Source organism: Hyperoodon ampullatus (assembly GCF_949752795.1).
Source record: "Hyperoodon ampullatus genome assembly, chromosome: 19".
NCBI classification, from domain to species: Eukaryota; Metazoa; Chordata; class Mammalia; order Artiodactyla; family Ziphiidae; genus Hyperoodon; species Hyperoodon ampullatus.
In genome coordinates, this window is record NC_136932.1 from 44226087 (window position 1) to 44242546 (window position 16460).

At 57.1% G+C, this 16460-nt stretch overlaps 1 protein-coding gene across 6 annotated transcripts in view; it reads right to left on the reverse strand.

Annotated features, from left to right (window-relative positions):
* ABR (ABR activator of RhoGEF and GTPase) overlaps positions 1-16460 on the reverse strand; it is a gene marked incomplete at both ends in the record, with an annotated part of 221353 nt that overhangs the window by 7314 nt on the left and 197579 nt on the right. Inside the window, one exon of one of the 6 annotated variants that reach the window (XM_079725672.1) lies at positions 12328-12489. The exons of the other annotated variants lie outside the window; for them this stretch is intronic. Within the exon in view, the coding sequence (XP_079581798.1) occupies positions 12328-12489 (162 nt within the window). Of the gene's footprint in view, positions 1-12327; positions 12490-16460 lie in introns of those variants that run through there. 6 annotated transcript variants of the gene reach the window in all.

Sequence of the window (16460 nt, forward strand, 5' to 3'; positions counted from 1 at the left end):
GGGGAACGCAGACGCATCCCTCACAGGTGACCAAACGGGACTCCGTTTCTCTGGCTCAGTGGCCTTCAAACTGTTTTTCCCTGTGCATCCATAAAGTAATTTGGAAAAACAATGCACACCCTGGCACATTTTTAAGTCAACATGTGAATATTTCCAGAGCAAGTTTAAATAGCTGCAAAGAATATAATTTCCAGAATAATGTAAATATTTACATCTTAAAATAAAACTGTTACATCATTCTTTTAAATGTATTCAGTGGAATCCAAATTCCATAGTGATTTGATATCCACCATCATCCATTAAAAAAACACATAAACAAGTTCTTCTTTCCCTTGTAGAAACCCTGCAGCGTTCCTTTTTCTCTTTGATTTTGTGCTTATAGTCTATTTCTCCCAAAGAATTATGCCCTAGTTGGCATTTTTCTTTTTTAAAGTCTTTTTTATTCCTCACCCTATTATATTTTGCTTCAACAAAAATATCTGTATAAATGGAAATGAAAGATCTCCTGAGACCACTAGGCTCCAAATGTTCGAAACATATTCTGGATTAGTTATTACAATGATTAGCAGTACATAATAAAAAATTTGACCAACACATTACAAATTTTAATAAATATTCAGCAGCAAAGTACCATTTTGGTGGAATTGCATCACTTAATGAGATGGGTAGAGCATTTTTTCTGTTTTAGTTCATGTATGTACACGAATATTTGCTAGGGTGAAATGGGGTTTTAGCATCAATACTGTTTTAATTTTTATTTTATTTTTTTAATTAAAGTTTTATTCTAATGAGATTCCACCAAGATTTTTACCCAGGGAGTGGCATGATTTAATTAGCATTTAGTATTGCTTAAAGATCTTGGTTTTTTTTACCCTGGCCGCACAGTGCAGCTTGTGGGATTTTATTTCCCCGACAGGGATAGAACCCATGCCCCCTGCAGAGGAAGCGTGGAGTCTTAACCACTGGACCGCCAGGGAAGTCCCTTGGTTTGGTTTTTAAAGATGTAAAGGATGAAACATCTTGTTCACATACAGTAGATGGGGCTGAAAATAGTTTTATTATTGCAATGTGTGCAATTCTTTAACCTCTTTCCTCGGTATTTGCCTTAAATTGTATAGATAACCTATTATCAATATTTATTTTAAATGATCTCAGCTGACCATTTCCATCACTTTTGTGGAAAGAAAGAACTGGAAACCACGTGACTTGTGAAAGGGTCGGAAACCCAGCTTTCAGAGTCTTTTACTTTCTCAGCTCCTACATCAGCACTTCAAGTGGCCCCTCTGTTGCCACCCGGGAGGCCTGGGAGCCCTGAGCCGAGTCCCCCAGGAAGCCTCGGGCTCCGCTGCAGAGCGAGGTGGTGGTACAAGGCCCTTCTCTGGCAGGTCGCTTTTTGGCAATAGCTCTGACGGGAGCTGAGGATCTGCAAACTGAATGCTTTAAAACTCTTCTGCCCTAGTACCCCTGGACCGTCTCTGCACCCCCAGGGCATGTGCACCATAGTCTGAACACTGCTGCTCTAACAGGCCCCTCGCCACAAAGGAAAGCTGGACCCGAGTCAGTCCAGGGTGGGCTGGGCCCCGGTGCTTCTTACAGCTCAAGATAAGACCCCCGCATCTTCTATCACCCACACACCTGCTGGGGACAGGGGGCACCCAAGCCTCTGACAGGGTCTGGGCCCTGCATCTGGGCCCAGGCCCAGCCTGGAGAACAGGACAGAGGGAGAGTGGTGTGGAGAGCACTGAGCACCTCCTCAAACGTGCTAGGGAAGCGTGTGGGACTCACAGCCTGGCTGCTGCCCCGGCTCTCTCTTCTACAAGGCTCAGGGCCAAGTCCTACTGGGCCCCTGAAACCTTCCTCCCCTCAACTTTTTGTCCCAACCCTCACCGGGCCTGTGGCACAGGCTGCTCCTTCCACTTCCTTCATCCCCTCCTGAATCCTGGGTCTTGGACACAGGGCCTTGGTCTGTCCCCAGCCCTGACCTCGAGCAGTGGCCACCTGGAGGAGAGAGATCTCCACTGCTCTTCGTCAACTGGGGCAGATACTACCCTTGGGACACACGTTCTGGAATGACCACCTGCTTCTCATGCAGGTCTCTCCAGTCATCAGCATAAGCCTCAGGCCAATTCTGTGGTCCTGGCCCCCAGTGCCCCTCCCCTGCCCTAGCCTCCCATGACCTGGCACCTCCTGGCAGCTGCTGTGGACTGAGCCAGTGGTCCCTCCCTGGGTCCTTGAGTGGTATGTGGACATAGCTCAAGTGGGGAAAGTGCAGGGAATGAGAGTCAGACCGACCTGGGTCCAAATGTTCACTCTTCCACTCAACTGTGTGAATGTGGGTAAGTCACTTAACCTCCTGGAACCTCAGTTTCCCTACAGGGGTGTCCATACCTGCCTCAGAGCGTTGCCATGGAAAATAGTAACAGCGACTGATGTGCTGTGAGCATTTCCTGTAAGTCTGGCTCTGTGACAAACCCCTTACATACAGCATCTCAATCAGTGATCCTAACAAGCCCATGAGGTTTAAGCCTTTCTAGCTGCTCCCCTTCTACAGATGAGACACCAAGGCTTAAAGAGACTGAGGAGTTGACCCAGTGCTACACATCTAGGAAGTGAGAGCTGGGGTACAAAATCAAGTATCCCTGACTCGCCTCAGCTAAACCTGCAAGATCCTACCCAGCCCAGCTAGGTGTACTGCACCTAGCCTGGCATCCTTGCCTCTTGGCAAGGCAGCTGCTGTGATCATTATTTATTTAGAAAGGAGACATCGGCCCTCCACGGTCTGGCACCACAGGCTGACCTGGGTGCTGGCAGGCCAACCCCAGTACAATTCTTTCATTCCTTCCCTCCCCATCACTTCTATTCCAGCAGCCAAGTAGCAACCCTACATTTTCCTGGGAACATCTGAGACAGGGCCTTAGCAAGCCCTGATGCTAAGGCCTAATCCCAGCCCTGCTTCTTCCAGAAAGCCTTCCCAGATAACTCCAGGCCTCAGGAACCTTCAGTTCCCCTCTGCCTCCCTGCCACGCTAGGACCCCGTCCCCTGCACAGTTTGCTCTTGTTTCAGCCTGTCTGAGGCCAGGTCTGGGTAAGGTGGCACTGTCGTGTTTTACTGTGAGTCCCGCCACCGCCCTATTCCAAATGCCGTCTGCAGGTGCGGCCCTGCTACCCGCGTGGGGAGGCCTGCCCAGCCCCTCGGTGCCCTGACAATGAAGCCCTGTCTCCCAGGAGGCCAGCAGCCTCCAGAAACCAAGTCTATTTCAGGATGTCATTTAAATACAGAGAAGGGAGGGTGCAGAGTAGGGGGGGACATGGCACATTTTCCAGAGAAATAATGCTGTCTGAACTGCTGTGGTTATTTATAACCCCTGGGAAATGTGGACTTTGCTATTTCCTGATTAGATTAGCGCTGGGGGTGGAGGAACCAGCTCCCTGGATGTCAGTGGACAGGAACACCTGACCGCTCACCCTCCAGTCCCAGCCGATAAGTGCTGTGCCCCCCCGCCTGGGGACCAGGTACCAGGGGGACATCAGATCACCTGAGGTAGTGACACAGATGGGGCTGCGAAGGGCCAGGCTGGGGAAACCCCCCAAGAGGGGCCCCTCCTTCACCACACAGGTAACAAAAACGCAGTGGGGCTCCCCCCAAGGAGCACAGGCAGGAGACAGAAGCAGGCCATAGAACATCCCGGAGGAAGTTATAAACGAGGGGCTGCACACAGCCTCTGGGAGCAGCTCGATTATGTCCTCTTTGCCTTTGCATTTAGACCTGGTCAGGTCACGGCTGCACATTCAGACCTCTCCCGTGGAGAAGCTGCTGCCCTCTGGGACTGATGTCCCCGCGAGAACCCCCCAGGTCCCCTGCAGCAACATCCTGGGCCCCTGCTGGGAATCCTGCATCCCAGGCAAGGAGTCCACAGAGTCTGAGAAAGAATCTGGCAGGTGGCTGGGATGCTGCCTCACCTTCCTGGGCCTCAGCAGCCTCACGTTTAGGACAGGAAATGGGCTCCCCAGCCTTGCAGGGGGCTGAGAGGATTTGAGGCCCTGAGGCCAGGGGAGGGTGCTCTATGTGCACCCAAACACCCCCCAGGTGGTGGGTGCAGCCTTCGTTTCAGGAATGTCCTCAGGGGTCCCTTCTGAGGGGTCTAAGCCCTTCCTCCCACCCGTTTCTCCCCAGCCTGGGGCAGGAGACCCTAATGTTCTCCTTCTCTCAGAGCTGTTCAAGGCTACTTCCTAGTGCTTGGGATTTCAGAGACACCAGCGAGTTTGGGGGCCCCCTTCCTGCTCCCCCTAGTAGGCGACAGAGTCCTTTGGACGGTGGGCACGGTCCTCCCGCCACCCCACACTCCCTCCGCCACGCAGCTCGCCCCTCCCTGCGGGCCCTCACGGGGGCTCAGTCCACAAGGAGGGGTCAGTGCGGGATAACCTGTCGCAACTGGCAGCTACAGTCCCAGCACAGAACACAGCAGCGACAGAGTTACTTTGGGAGGTAACACGGGGGCTTGTGGGTGACAGGGACCCGTGAAAACAGTATTCACCTGGGCTCCCAAGGGCTCCCAAGACCCCACTTTCCCACCCTGTGGCCCCTTGGCGCTGAGCCTCTTCCCTCAAAACCTCACACTGTCGTTTCCACAGCACAGGCCCTGAGGAAGCCCACCTCCTTGTGCACGACCCCTGACCTCCTGTCCCTCCTGGGCCCGGCCCCACTCTTTCTTTCGTTGAGCACTGCTCTACCCTCTGCCCTCTGGGCCTAGGGCCTGGCATCCTGGGCCTGCCCTGGGTGGGTGGCATGGACTTCACTCGAAGCCCAGAGTTGTTTTGGGGGCTGATAAAAACTAAGTGCAGTAAACCATAGTATAGCTGAAGTTGTCACCCTCACAGGTGAACAGGACACCGAATAGAAGGCAGAGGTGCGGCTGTATTTTGGGGACCCGGCGGAGGCTGAGCACTGGGCCGTGGAGACCGGGCCCTGAGCCGGGTGTTTTGTCTGACAGGGGGACACTTCCTGGGGCTCCCAGGTCAGTGGCCACGGTGGCGGCCCCGGCTGGCCTTCTCCTGCCCTCCCCCAAGTGCATGCACATGCTCTGGGCTGGTCCCCTTGGGACACCAAAGCCAGCCTGTCATTGGGGCAGACCACAGGCGTGAGAGGCACGGTAGGGCTGGCAACAGGGGGAACAAACAGGGCACTGCCAAGAGCCTGCCTCCCCTCCCCCCGCCCCGGGAAGGGTACTGGAGGGTTCCGTCAACGTGGCCGCTTGAGAGAAACTCAAGAGAAGCAGGGCGGAGTGGGAGGGGGCGCTGGGGCCTGTATCCTGGCTTCTAGCTCAGCAGCTGGTTTAGGGGAGATCAAGGTCAGCCTCAGTAAACTGACCCTATTTTCCCAGGGGCTGGGCCCCGCCCCCATAAGGCCAAGCAAGCTCTGGCCCTCCAGCCCTGGCCCTGCAGGGTCAGGCACCCTCTCCAGGACAGCCACACGAGAGGCCTGTGCAGACTGTCCTGCCAGGCACCGGGATGAGGCCACTTCGCCTCAGCTTGCCTCCCCTGCCCCCCGGAACTGTGAAGTTCCCTGAGGCCCACATATGGGAAGGGTTTAGCAGCTCTGAATGAGGCGTTTATTGAAGCCAGGTTAGCCCTGTAGAACCCACTGTGACCTGCCCCCCCAGCGCCCTGCATTCCAGGGCTCAGCCTCCTCTGTGCCGCCACGCTTTTAGCCCTCAGGCCGGCACAGCTGCAGACAGAACTCAGAGAGGGCCCGTCTTGCCCCGAGCCCCGGGGCCCCATCTTCCTCAGAGTTGGCCTGCCCTCCACTGCCTGCCCTGCCTGGAGACTTCACCCCAGAACCGGGCCTCAAACCAACAGCCAGGAAGCTGTCCCGCCCAGCTCAGGGCCACCAGCTGACAAGCACAGGGTCACTCTTGGGAAAGAAACTGGTCAGGGCTAAAGCAACAGAGGGGCAGCCCCCAGCAGCCCTGTCCCCAAAGGGAAGGGGCCACCTTAGAGGTCAAAGTCCCAAGCAAGGGGCTCCCCGAGGTATGACCAGGAAGTCTCATGCTGCTGCCACGGAAAGAAAGGCCAAGGGCCTTTAGGACTGCCATGGGCTCAGCGGCCTCCCTCCAGGCTTAGAGTGTTTTGGTAAGAATTATGAAAGTCCTTCTCTGAAGCTGACTTCATCCTCCCTGCCCAGGCCAGGAACACTGTCTGGGCACAGAGCCTGCTGGTAAGAATGAGGCTCGGCAAGCCCACTGCCTGTACCCGCTCTGAGGGGCCTCTTGGTGGGCTCTTCCCAGGCCCCACGTGCAGGCCCACTTCTGTGCACAGCTTGCTAGGCTGGGTTCTACACCCCCGGAAGCTCCCCATCGAAGGCACGCAGCCTTGACCCCAGTGGGGCCCTATGACCACCCAGACAACCAAGAAACAGCCGCAAACCCGAGTGGGCCCTGGGCCTCCTCCTTGGCAGGGGGGCATGATGGCTAAAAGCACTTCCTGCACTAAGCCACTCAGTGGGACCTCATCGTGTCACTCTCTGAGCCTAAAAGCACCTCGTGGGTTATCACCTAACTCACATCATGAGCTAAGAATGATGCCTGGTACTCAGCACCCGATCAAAACATGTCAGCATCACTAAAACTGGGCTTAAACTCCCCAGTGGCTTCCCGCTGCACTCAGATTAAAAGCCCATCTCCTTGTCAAGGCCTGCAAGGCTGCTGCCCCCTCTGTCCGAGGTCACTTCCTATCCTCCACACAGCCTCTGAACACACCATGGCCCCCCCAGGCTGCAGGGTTTTCACCTCTGCCTGGAAGGCATTGTCCCCGGATCTTTCAAGAATCCTTTTTGTCATCTAAATCTTAGTTCAAAATTATCTCTTGAAGCAAGGCCTCTCCCCTCTGCTTTATTATCTAATCTGCTACCCAATTTTATCTTCCTGCAGTACTTGTGCAGCATAAAATGATCTCATTTATTGCCTGACTCTCCTATGGACAGCAAGTTCCCTGAGAGCAAGGCCTCTGCCTGGGCTGCCTCTGGAGTGCCCAGCACATGAAGATACCCCACCAATATTCAGAGACCAAATGAACAAACTGGGCTACGCAGGCTGGAGAAAGCAATGCCCTTTGTTCGGGACAGGGGTCGAGAAGCCCCACATTCCTGCTCGCCTCTCTCCTCCCGTGCTCAGTGAATGGCTGGCCATGGCCCAGGGGCAGCCCTGTGACCTCTTCCACCCAGGCTTTCCCAGCATGTTGAGAGTTTAAGGCTTAGGCGTAGGAATCTTGAGACGTGGCCAAAATCATCATATGAACTGGATCTAGGAGATCATCCTGTTCAGCTTCTTCATTATACTGATGCCAGAGAGCCAGAGAGGTAAAGCGATCTGCCCAAGGTCACACAGCAAGTTAAGACCGTAGACTCAGGATTAGAAAAGCGAGGCCTCTTGACTCCTACCAGCCCGGTGCCCTTCCTTCTCTGGCCTCCTAGGCTACACCAGCCTGAGAGGAGGCGGGGCGCTCCAAGGAGGAGGCCAGAGCACAGAGGGGGCATTCAGGTGTCTGATGGGAAGGAGAACTGTGGCTGTCGCTGCTCTGGCTGTGCCCATCTGAAGCACCCACCCTGGCTGGGGTCACTGTCCAGGAGAAAGACGGTTCCAGCTTCTGGCTCAGGCATGAGTTCCACTCTCTCTCAACCAAAGCAGAATTGGTGAAATCACCATGGGGCTACAGGGCCCTCCCAGCCTCTCTGCAGTAGACTCCCACCGGCAGCTCCCACTGTCACTTCCCACCTCTCTAGGCCCACCTTGGGGGACCAAGAACAATGGGGCATTAGTCTAAGCCTCACTGGGATCCAGGACTGACTCTGGCTTTCTCCCGGGGATTGGGCAGGCAAGTTCCAGGCACGGGGATGTGTGTTCCTTTGGGTGCAAGGGAGCTGTCAGAACACGAACACCCTTCCAACTCCCAGCACGATTTGATGGGGAAAAGGAAGCCAAAATAGCACCTGCGGACCAGCTCCTGACAATCTGGGCATCCAGCAAGGCCACTCAGCAGAGGGCTGGGCCTTTCCAGACTTGGGCGCCCTGACCAGTGCCTGGTAACTCCCCCACACCGGCACCTGCAGAAGTTTCTGGGCTCTTTCCAAAATGTCTGCCCTCCTGGGCCTTCACGGCCTCTGGATAGTCCTGCACCACCGGGCTTGGGCAGCACTGGCAGGCTCAGCTCTCCCTGGTCCAAGGCCATCCAAAAGCTGGGGCACCAAGCCCAGCGTGGCTGCCTGGCCAAGCCACCTGTGGACCACAGAGATGCTGGAGAGGGCCGATGCCCCTTCTAACCTCCCCAGGCGCCAAGAAACAGCAGCTTGCCAAGTGCACTCAGAGCACGGGTTCCTACCTGGGGATCCCTGACCCTCTCTGAAACAGCACAGAGTTTGTGCATATGCGTGGCTCTGGGTCTGGGTGGAGCTCCATAACTGTCATCAGATTCTCAGAGTTGAGGACTCCTGCTCTGTGGAATCAAACAGGCCTCTTGGGAGCCAGCTTAGTGGAGAAGTGCGAGCAGTGGGGGTCAGGAGGCCACCCATGTGGCTCCAGGAGTAAGATCCTCTCCCTCTAGGGAGTATGTATGCTGGATGCAGGGAGGTCTCACTACTCCCCCTTCCAAGCCCCCAGCCAGCCAGCCTGGTCACAATCCTGGCCCACACAGAGGCCGGGGAGGAAATGGGCTGGCCGCAGGGGTCTCCAGGCCAGCGGAGAGGCACTACTGTCCGCTTCCGACAGCTCAGGGATCGCTATAGGGGTGTGAATGGGCATGTGAATGGTGAAGACAGGATGCAGGTCCCTTCCCTCCGGTAAATAAGGTGGAGGGGGGCAGGGTGGAAGAAAGGGGGTAGGGCAGAGAGGTGGGCAGCCGGGGCAGGAGAGGTATCTATTGGTGTCTAATAAGGTTTCAAGATCTTTCTTGATGCCCAGAGCCAGATGATGAAGTAAAAGTAAATGAGCCCAAGACATCTCTCTATACCCCAGCACCTGTCTACCCTCAATGCCTGGAACAGCCAGTGAATGGCTGACTGAGCCCTGGGGACATGCACATGGTTTGCATACCTGATGCTACCTGTTAGGAAACTGTCAGGTTATATTAGACTCTGGGAGGGGTCTGGAGCTGTCCTGCAGTTGCAATCAAGATGACAAAGAAAGGGACCCTCCTGAGTCCTAGGTTCCCCAGACTAGTGGCCCAAAGAGGGCTCCCCATCCTGTCTTTCTTTGGGTTACACCTCTGACCTTCCCTAGAAGTAGAGGGGAGCAAACCCCACCTCAGAGCAGGTGGACTCGTCCTGGAGCTCAGCAGGAAACATCTCAGTTCACCTTGCTGGCCTCTGGCTTCCTGAGAGAAGCTCTTTGGTGGTGGGGAATTCCCAGACCCATGTGGCAACCCCTTGAAGCAGAGGCAAGGTCATCAGGAACCATCCTCAACTCTCCCCCACTCCCCTGAACCCTGCCAGTTCAGCCTGAGTCCCTGCCAGTTCAGCCTGAGTCCCTACCTCCAGCCAATATTTGGCCTGGTCTGGGTCTGGATGTCTTCACCTTGGCTGCAGGGCAACAGTAGGGGCATGGATTCCTGTCCCTCCCCACCCCCGCTGCCCAGAGACAAAAACTTCTGGCCTGGCCGCTGCTTCCCTGGGGCACTCCTAGCCTCTCTGGCTCCCACAAGTGACCCCATTAAAACCTTTGGACACTCTGTGGGGTAGGGATGGGATTCCTCATTCAGTCCTTCTCCCTCCCAAGTGCAACCTAAGGATCCAGAAACAGGCAGGATGGGAGGAAGACCAGTCACTGAGCCTGGTCGCCTTGAGTGTGACTTAAAGCCAAAAAAAAAAGGAAAAGGAAAGCAGAAATGTGAAGTTAAACGCTGAGAGTACTGGCAGAACCCACAAACTCAGATGCCACGTGTCTCCTCTGCTCAATGCTTGCACAACAAGCCAACTGCCAAGTCAGAGTCTGGAGTGAGGCTTCAGCCCCAGGACTCTCCTCAGGGACAAGCACAACCCCAAACAGAGCCCCCCACTGAGGACCCAAAGGAGAGTCTGAAAGTGGTCCCTACGGCCCCTCTTCCAGCAAGCGCAGACTCCTGGGGCCAGAGGCTCCACAGGCTAACACTGGGCTTTCTCCATTCAAACAGATTCTTCAGCCCCAGCATGGGGTCTCCAGATGACTCACATACACCCCCTTCCAGGCTTCATGAATCTTTAGTTAAGTGGCAGCAGGAGGGCCACAGGTGTCTCAGGCATCCACAGCATCACATCCTTGTGGCAAAGTTAAATGAGGAGTTAATGAGGTGACCCCTCCTGTCAGGCTGGGCAGTACCTGGCACCCTTCCCCCACCCACCTAAGCTGCTGCCTGATCCCCAGCCCCCTGGTCTGGAAGTGAGCCTGCTGCACTGAAAAAAAAATAGGTTAATGCAGCTGGGAAAAGAAGGGAGGTGGGCAGCGGGTCTGGCTCCACAAGCCTGCCTGCTCACCCACCAACCCCGGGCACAGCAAGGCAGGCACAGCAGGGTGAATGAATGTCCCTCTGTCACCCACGGTACAGACCCTTGTGTTTGCGACACCAACATACTTTGTCACACAGCAGGAACTAGGGGACTGAATCACCCGGCGCACAGAGCATCCCAGCGCCAGAGCCACCCTGCAGTTGCATTGATGCCAATCAACTCAGCAGCCCAGAGCCTGGCTGGCCTGCCACCCTTGCCCAGAGGGCACCATCAGACACAGAACTGTCAGATACCACCAGAGGTGAAGCTGGCTAAAGGATTCCTGAAGCGGCTTCTTGGTTTTGCTAGTCACTAATGCCCAGGGAAAGAACTGAAAGTCTGGAGTTTCAAGGTTTAGAAACTGCCCCCTACCTGCCACCCCCCCCCACCCCGGCAAAGGGGCAGGTAAACCGGAAGGACTCTGTTTGGCTGGGACGGGGCCAGGAACATGCTGGGTCACTTTCTTGCCAACCTCTAGGTCTGGAAATGGACAATGAGCTTTGGGCTGGTGTCTGCTGGCCTCAGCAGGGGTTGGGAAGGGGGTACAGGCAGGGGACGGCTCCGGGCTGCCGGGCACAGACAGCTGCCTCAGCACAGAGGGGCTCTGGTGGCAGCTGAGGCCAGCAAGGATCTGCTAGCCTCGTCCCTAGAGAAGCTGAAGGTGACACAGGGGCCAATGCAGGACAGCTCAAGTTGCTGCCCTGCCCAGCACTTTCCAGGACTGATGTCCCCTCTGGGAGGTCACGTATGCCCCGTTGGAAGAGGATAAAAGTAGATAAGGAGCCAACGGGCCCAAGATCACATCCTCTTGCAGGTGCCAGGAGCCTCTATGCTGGCTGGCAGTGAGGACCTGCGCAGAGGGATCCCCTCGGACCCCCACAGGAGGGCTTGTAAATCCCCACCAGCAACACAGACTAGCCAAGCCTCTGTTATCACCACCTGGAAGGACAGGCATGGCCCTGGCCAGCCGGGACAGGCACCCTGTGACATATGCTTAGGTGGTTAATTTGGTCTACAGTTATCAAGCGCTCACTGTGTGCTAGGCGATGGTCTGGCTCTTCCTCAGACGCCCAATGCCAGGGCCCAAAGCCAGCCCTGCGGCAGCCTGCCCAGCTGCAGGACAGTCAGCTTCTATCTCAGACTTTCATCCCCGCCCAGGTCTGGGGCGGCAGGCAGGATGGGCAGTCTGCCCTGGCTCAGCTTGGTCTGAGCTGCCTGCTGGGTCAGGAAACCCCTGGCACACTGACTGAGTTGCCTGGTGCCTGACTGGCACTGGGCCAACAGGCCTCTGGGTGGTCCCTGAAGAGGCAGCCTACAGCCCCCAGACCCGGCAGCACCGCCAGCTCCCCACAACCCCAAAGAAACCTCACACGGCCGGTGGTACTGAGGTGCTTCCGCCGGTGCCCCTCTGCAGAAGGGGCGGCCACTGGACGCAGGGGGTCGGGTCTGGGCTGGGCGCTGTAGGGGAAACTGAGACCCAGGAGCCCCTCGCCCCATCTGTTCATATTTCTACCCGCAGAGGCGCAGAAAGGAGGCAGGCAGTCCTCTCCCACAGGAGGCAGCCCCCCTCTTCCTGAGACAGGGACAGAGGCACAGAGAGCAGGGCTCGGAGGCTGGGGTAGCAACAGCGTTAATCATCACGTTAAGGCCACTTAGAGCCAACCCCCAGCTTACCCCAGCCTCTGTCCCAGGGTCCCTCAGTCAAGTAGGAGGCGCAGTGAGCTCCGAAAAGCGGCTGCCCAGAGCCCCAGCAGGCCCCCCGCCCACCTCAGTCCCTCTCGTCCACCCCCGCCGACCCGCTCGAGCCCCTCGGGCACCTTTTGGCGGAGGAGCTTGCTGCGCACGCGGCCCCAGAGCCGCGCGCCGGTGTTGGGGGGCCGCTTGCTCCCCGGCTCCTCCAGCGGGTCCAGGCAGCAGCGCTCCAGGGGCTCGCACACCGCCTTCAAGCTGCAGTCGGGCTGAGGCAGGACGTCGGTCATGCCGGCGGCAGCGGCAAAGCCCGGCCCGACGGCGAGCCTGCCTGCCTGCGGGGCCAGCTCAGCTCCGGGGACGGCGAGGCGGGGAGGCGGGGAAGCGGGGAGGCGGGAGGCGCGGGCCGCCGGGGCTCCGGAGCCGCTGGAGGGAGGGTGGGAGCGGGCGCAGCCTCAGCCGAGCTGCCGGGACTGTTACTCGAGCCGGGCAGGGAAGCGCATGGTGCGGGGCTCCGCTTTCTCCTCCCTCTGCGTCCTCCCTCCCCGGAGACACCGCTGGAGCAGCAGCGGCTCTTCGCTGGTCCCGGCCAGGCTAGCGGGAGGCCAGCCCCGAGCGCGCGGCGCAGCGCCCGAGGCTGCCGGGGAGCCCCCGCCCCCAACCCCCCCCAGCCCCCCCCCCCAGCGGAGGAAGTGACTCAAAAGAGGCGCGGGAGGCTGCCCCCTCCAAAACACCCAACCTCCCGGTTTTAACTCTTGGCAGGCTGGGCCTCCTCCTCACCCACCCTTCGGCCCTCCCTCCAGCCCCTACTAAAGTAAGTTTGACGAGCAGCACCACCAGCCAGTCCCTTCCCCTCCAGAGCCCTGGTTAACCCCTTCCCCACCAGGCAGCGCCTTGGGACTGGGGTGCCTGCGGGAGGCTGGTTAACCCCTTCCCCACCAGGCGGCGCCTTGGGGCTGGGGTGTCTGCGGGAGGCTGGTTAACCCCTTCCCCACCAGGCGGCGCCTTGGGGCTGGGGTGTCTGCGGGAGGCTGGGGGAAGCCAGAGGGGGTCTGCAGAGCCCAGGGCTCAGGGCCAGGAGCCATCAACAGCTGCCCTTGTCCCGGGCAGAGGACCAGTCCTGCCCTGGGGTTCTACTCCTGCCCCAGATGCCTCCCTCAATGCCAACTCAGTGACAGGGCCCGACCCGCGTGGACTCCTGTGTAAAGAATAAAGAAGATCCCTAGCTGGGCAACCTCCTGGGCTTTAGCAGCCCCAGAGGGAATCAGCTACTATGGACCTTCTCTGGGGACATGAGCAAAAAAAATCCAAGGATGACACGGGTTACAGATGCCCTGCAAGAGGTGCTCCTCTCACGAGCCACTTCTAACCAGCACTGGTGCCCTTCACCAGAAAAGCCAAAAAAAGGGCTGTGCTGCTGGGGGCAGAGGACGTCCACTGACAAAACGGCAATAAGCCACTCTGTGCTGGGTGCCTTGGGATAGAGAACTAAGAACTTGTTCTTGACTCTCAAGTTGATCAATGTTCATTTCACAAGGTAACAAGTCAGTGTCCAGTGTTTGGAGAACAGAGAAAGGCCTGAACCCCAGATGATTAGGGTCCACACACCCCAGAGGCGTCCAGGCGTCACACCCTGTAGAGCTTGGCACGGGGGAGGAAGGAAACCAGTATTTTTGCAGTGCCAACCGTGAGCCGGGTCCCACGCAAAGGGCGTTCAAATATCTGCTGGCGTTGAAGCCTCACGACTTCTGTGCCATTGGTGGTACTGTTTAGAGTTGTGAGGACTGGGGCTCAGGGAGATGAAGTTCTCGCCTGAGGTCACGGAACTGCAGCGGGCTAGTGACAGGTCTCCTCCAAAGGCCCTGGCGCTCACAACCACCGAAGTGTGGCTGGTTCGCTGGATTCGGGGAAAAGAGCTGGGTCAGGCCACCAGGGCAGGTGGGCCTGGGCCCAGAAGCAGCCCCTGGCATCTGGAATGCACCTGCTGAATCTGAACCAGCACACACGCCTTGGGGTTTATCATGAGAGCCCGCGGTGCTTTTGCAGAAAGGGGTGGCTTCACCACAGAGGGAGCCAAGACTTGATCATGACAAGAGACGCCTTTCACCGAGCTTACTATGCGACAGGCACCACGCTAACCCTCCACTGCTCCCCCAACATTAGGAAGTATGTCCTCACATCCCCATTTTTCCATTTGAGGAAACTAAGGGTACAGAGAAGGTAAGCCACTTGCCCAGACCAGCCTGGGCCAGGCCACGAACAGAGGTCTGGCTAGGCACTCACCACTGTGATATCCCAGTGTGGCAGGGTCTGGTCCTGTGCTGCCTTCTGCCTGGAGGTGAACGTGGAGTCCTGGAACTCTGCTGGACTCTGGTGGTCCCTGCAGGGTGGCCGGGCCAGCCCCATCTCTTCTAGGGCTCCATGCTCCACACCTGCTTCTGCACAGTGCAGACAGGGCTGGGCCGCCAAGGCTGCACAGAACCTCCTGCTCCCTGAGCTAAAGTTGCCCAAAGCCAGTGCAGCTAAGCGGGGCAGAGCCACAGCCGTTTTCCCAGTAACCCCTGAGTGGGAGGGGAAGAGACCCACCAAGGCAGGGACATACCTGTGTCCCCTGCCCAGCTGGGGCCTGAGCCACCCTTCTTGACCCACCCCTGACCTGCTCTCCCAGGGCACCTGGGGGCCACCTCTGAAGAGAATCTCCCTGCAGCCCCATGAGGGGCCAGCAGCTGCCCCCACCGGCTGCACAAAACCCACCTCCTCCAAGGCTTCACCCATTCCTGTGGTCCTCACCTCTTCATCCCAGTGATTTCATTCAAGAGGTACTGACTGAGGGCCTGGCTATATGCCCAACCCTGGATAGGGGCTGGGAAATCACAAAGATGAATCAAAAGGCTGTGCTTGACAAAGCTGACAACCCAAGAGAGGAGAGGAGACAAAGGCTTAAAACACCTCTTAACAGGAGGCAGAAAGGCCTTCATGCATCTGGCATTTACCAATCGTGCACCTACCACACGTCACACCCAGGTGGACAAAGCATCGTTTTTACCCTCAAGAAACCCAGTCTTATGCCGCAAGAACAGCACAGATCAAGTGCCACGAAAGCTGAGAGAAAGGAGAGGAAAATTCTAGCCAGAGAGAATCAGGGAAGGCTTCCTCAAGGAGGGGTTGGCGTGGGCCAGAAGAGAAAAAAGGTCACCCTCCCTGGCTTTGCTCTGCATCCCTCAGCTAATGGGCAAGTGCTGGTTGTATAACTGGCCGGTAAGATGCCATTATAATTGCTGACCACGTTCACCTGCTGCAGACACATGGTCCGCGCTGGGCACTGCCAACTGTTAACTTCAAAACTGGCCCCTCACTGGCTCTCTAAGGTTCTCTGTCCTCTATCTGGGTCACATGCCACAGGATGCAGTTTGGGGGATGTTGAGTAAGGTGCGTCCCCCGCCAGGTGTGTGGGAGAAGCGGGGCAGTGCAGATCCTCTTCCCAAAGCTTTATACTTGTCTGTCTTAGGAACCCCAGGCTCAACACTTGTCTGGGTAAAGCAAGCTCTGATTGGATGAAAGATGGCCAACTGGTCTCCATGGTGACATAAGTGCCTTAGCAGATGGACAGCTGTTGGGAGGCTCTTCCCTTGAGATGCTCATCTTTCCTTCCTCCCTGTGGGCTGGGGGTTCTCTCTAGGGACAGCACAGATTTGCCTTCTCTTCCCCAAGCCTGACTCACTGCTTCCTGGAAGCAATGGTTTAGGAGCAGCCTGCAGCAGTGGGGTTGGGCAAGACAAATGATCCTAGTGAGTTCCTCAAAAGCAGCCGTCTGAGTTCTGGTCCCTCCAGCCCACCACAGACCCTTCCTCAGCTTCACTGGGTGGGCTAGGCTCAGGCTGTCCCGGCCACCCTGCACGTGACGGCACCCCTCTCCCCTCTGTCCATCCTGGCAGAACCGGCCTCTGAGGATGAGCAAGGGCCCCCTGTCTGGATAAACAGAGCCTGGGTGGGAAGGCCCACATGAACAGATGTCGCTGCCTTTGGAATTAAAAACATTCCTAGTAGACTGTCCCATCCTCCCTCACCCCCTCCCCAGGCTCTCTGCCAAAGGAATGAGAGGGGCCGTCCCCAGGGAGGTGCGGGGCAGGACCCTGGGTTACACCGAGGGAGGGGTATATACCTGGGGTGGCTGGGACCGGCCACCCAGCACAGCTATGATTGAGGCAAAATCAGGCTAAAGTGATCAGCAGAGGCATCACTGAAGAAAAAAAAGGTCAAC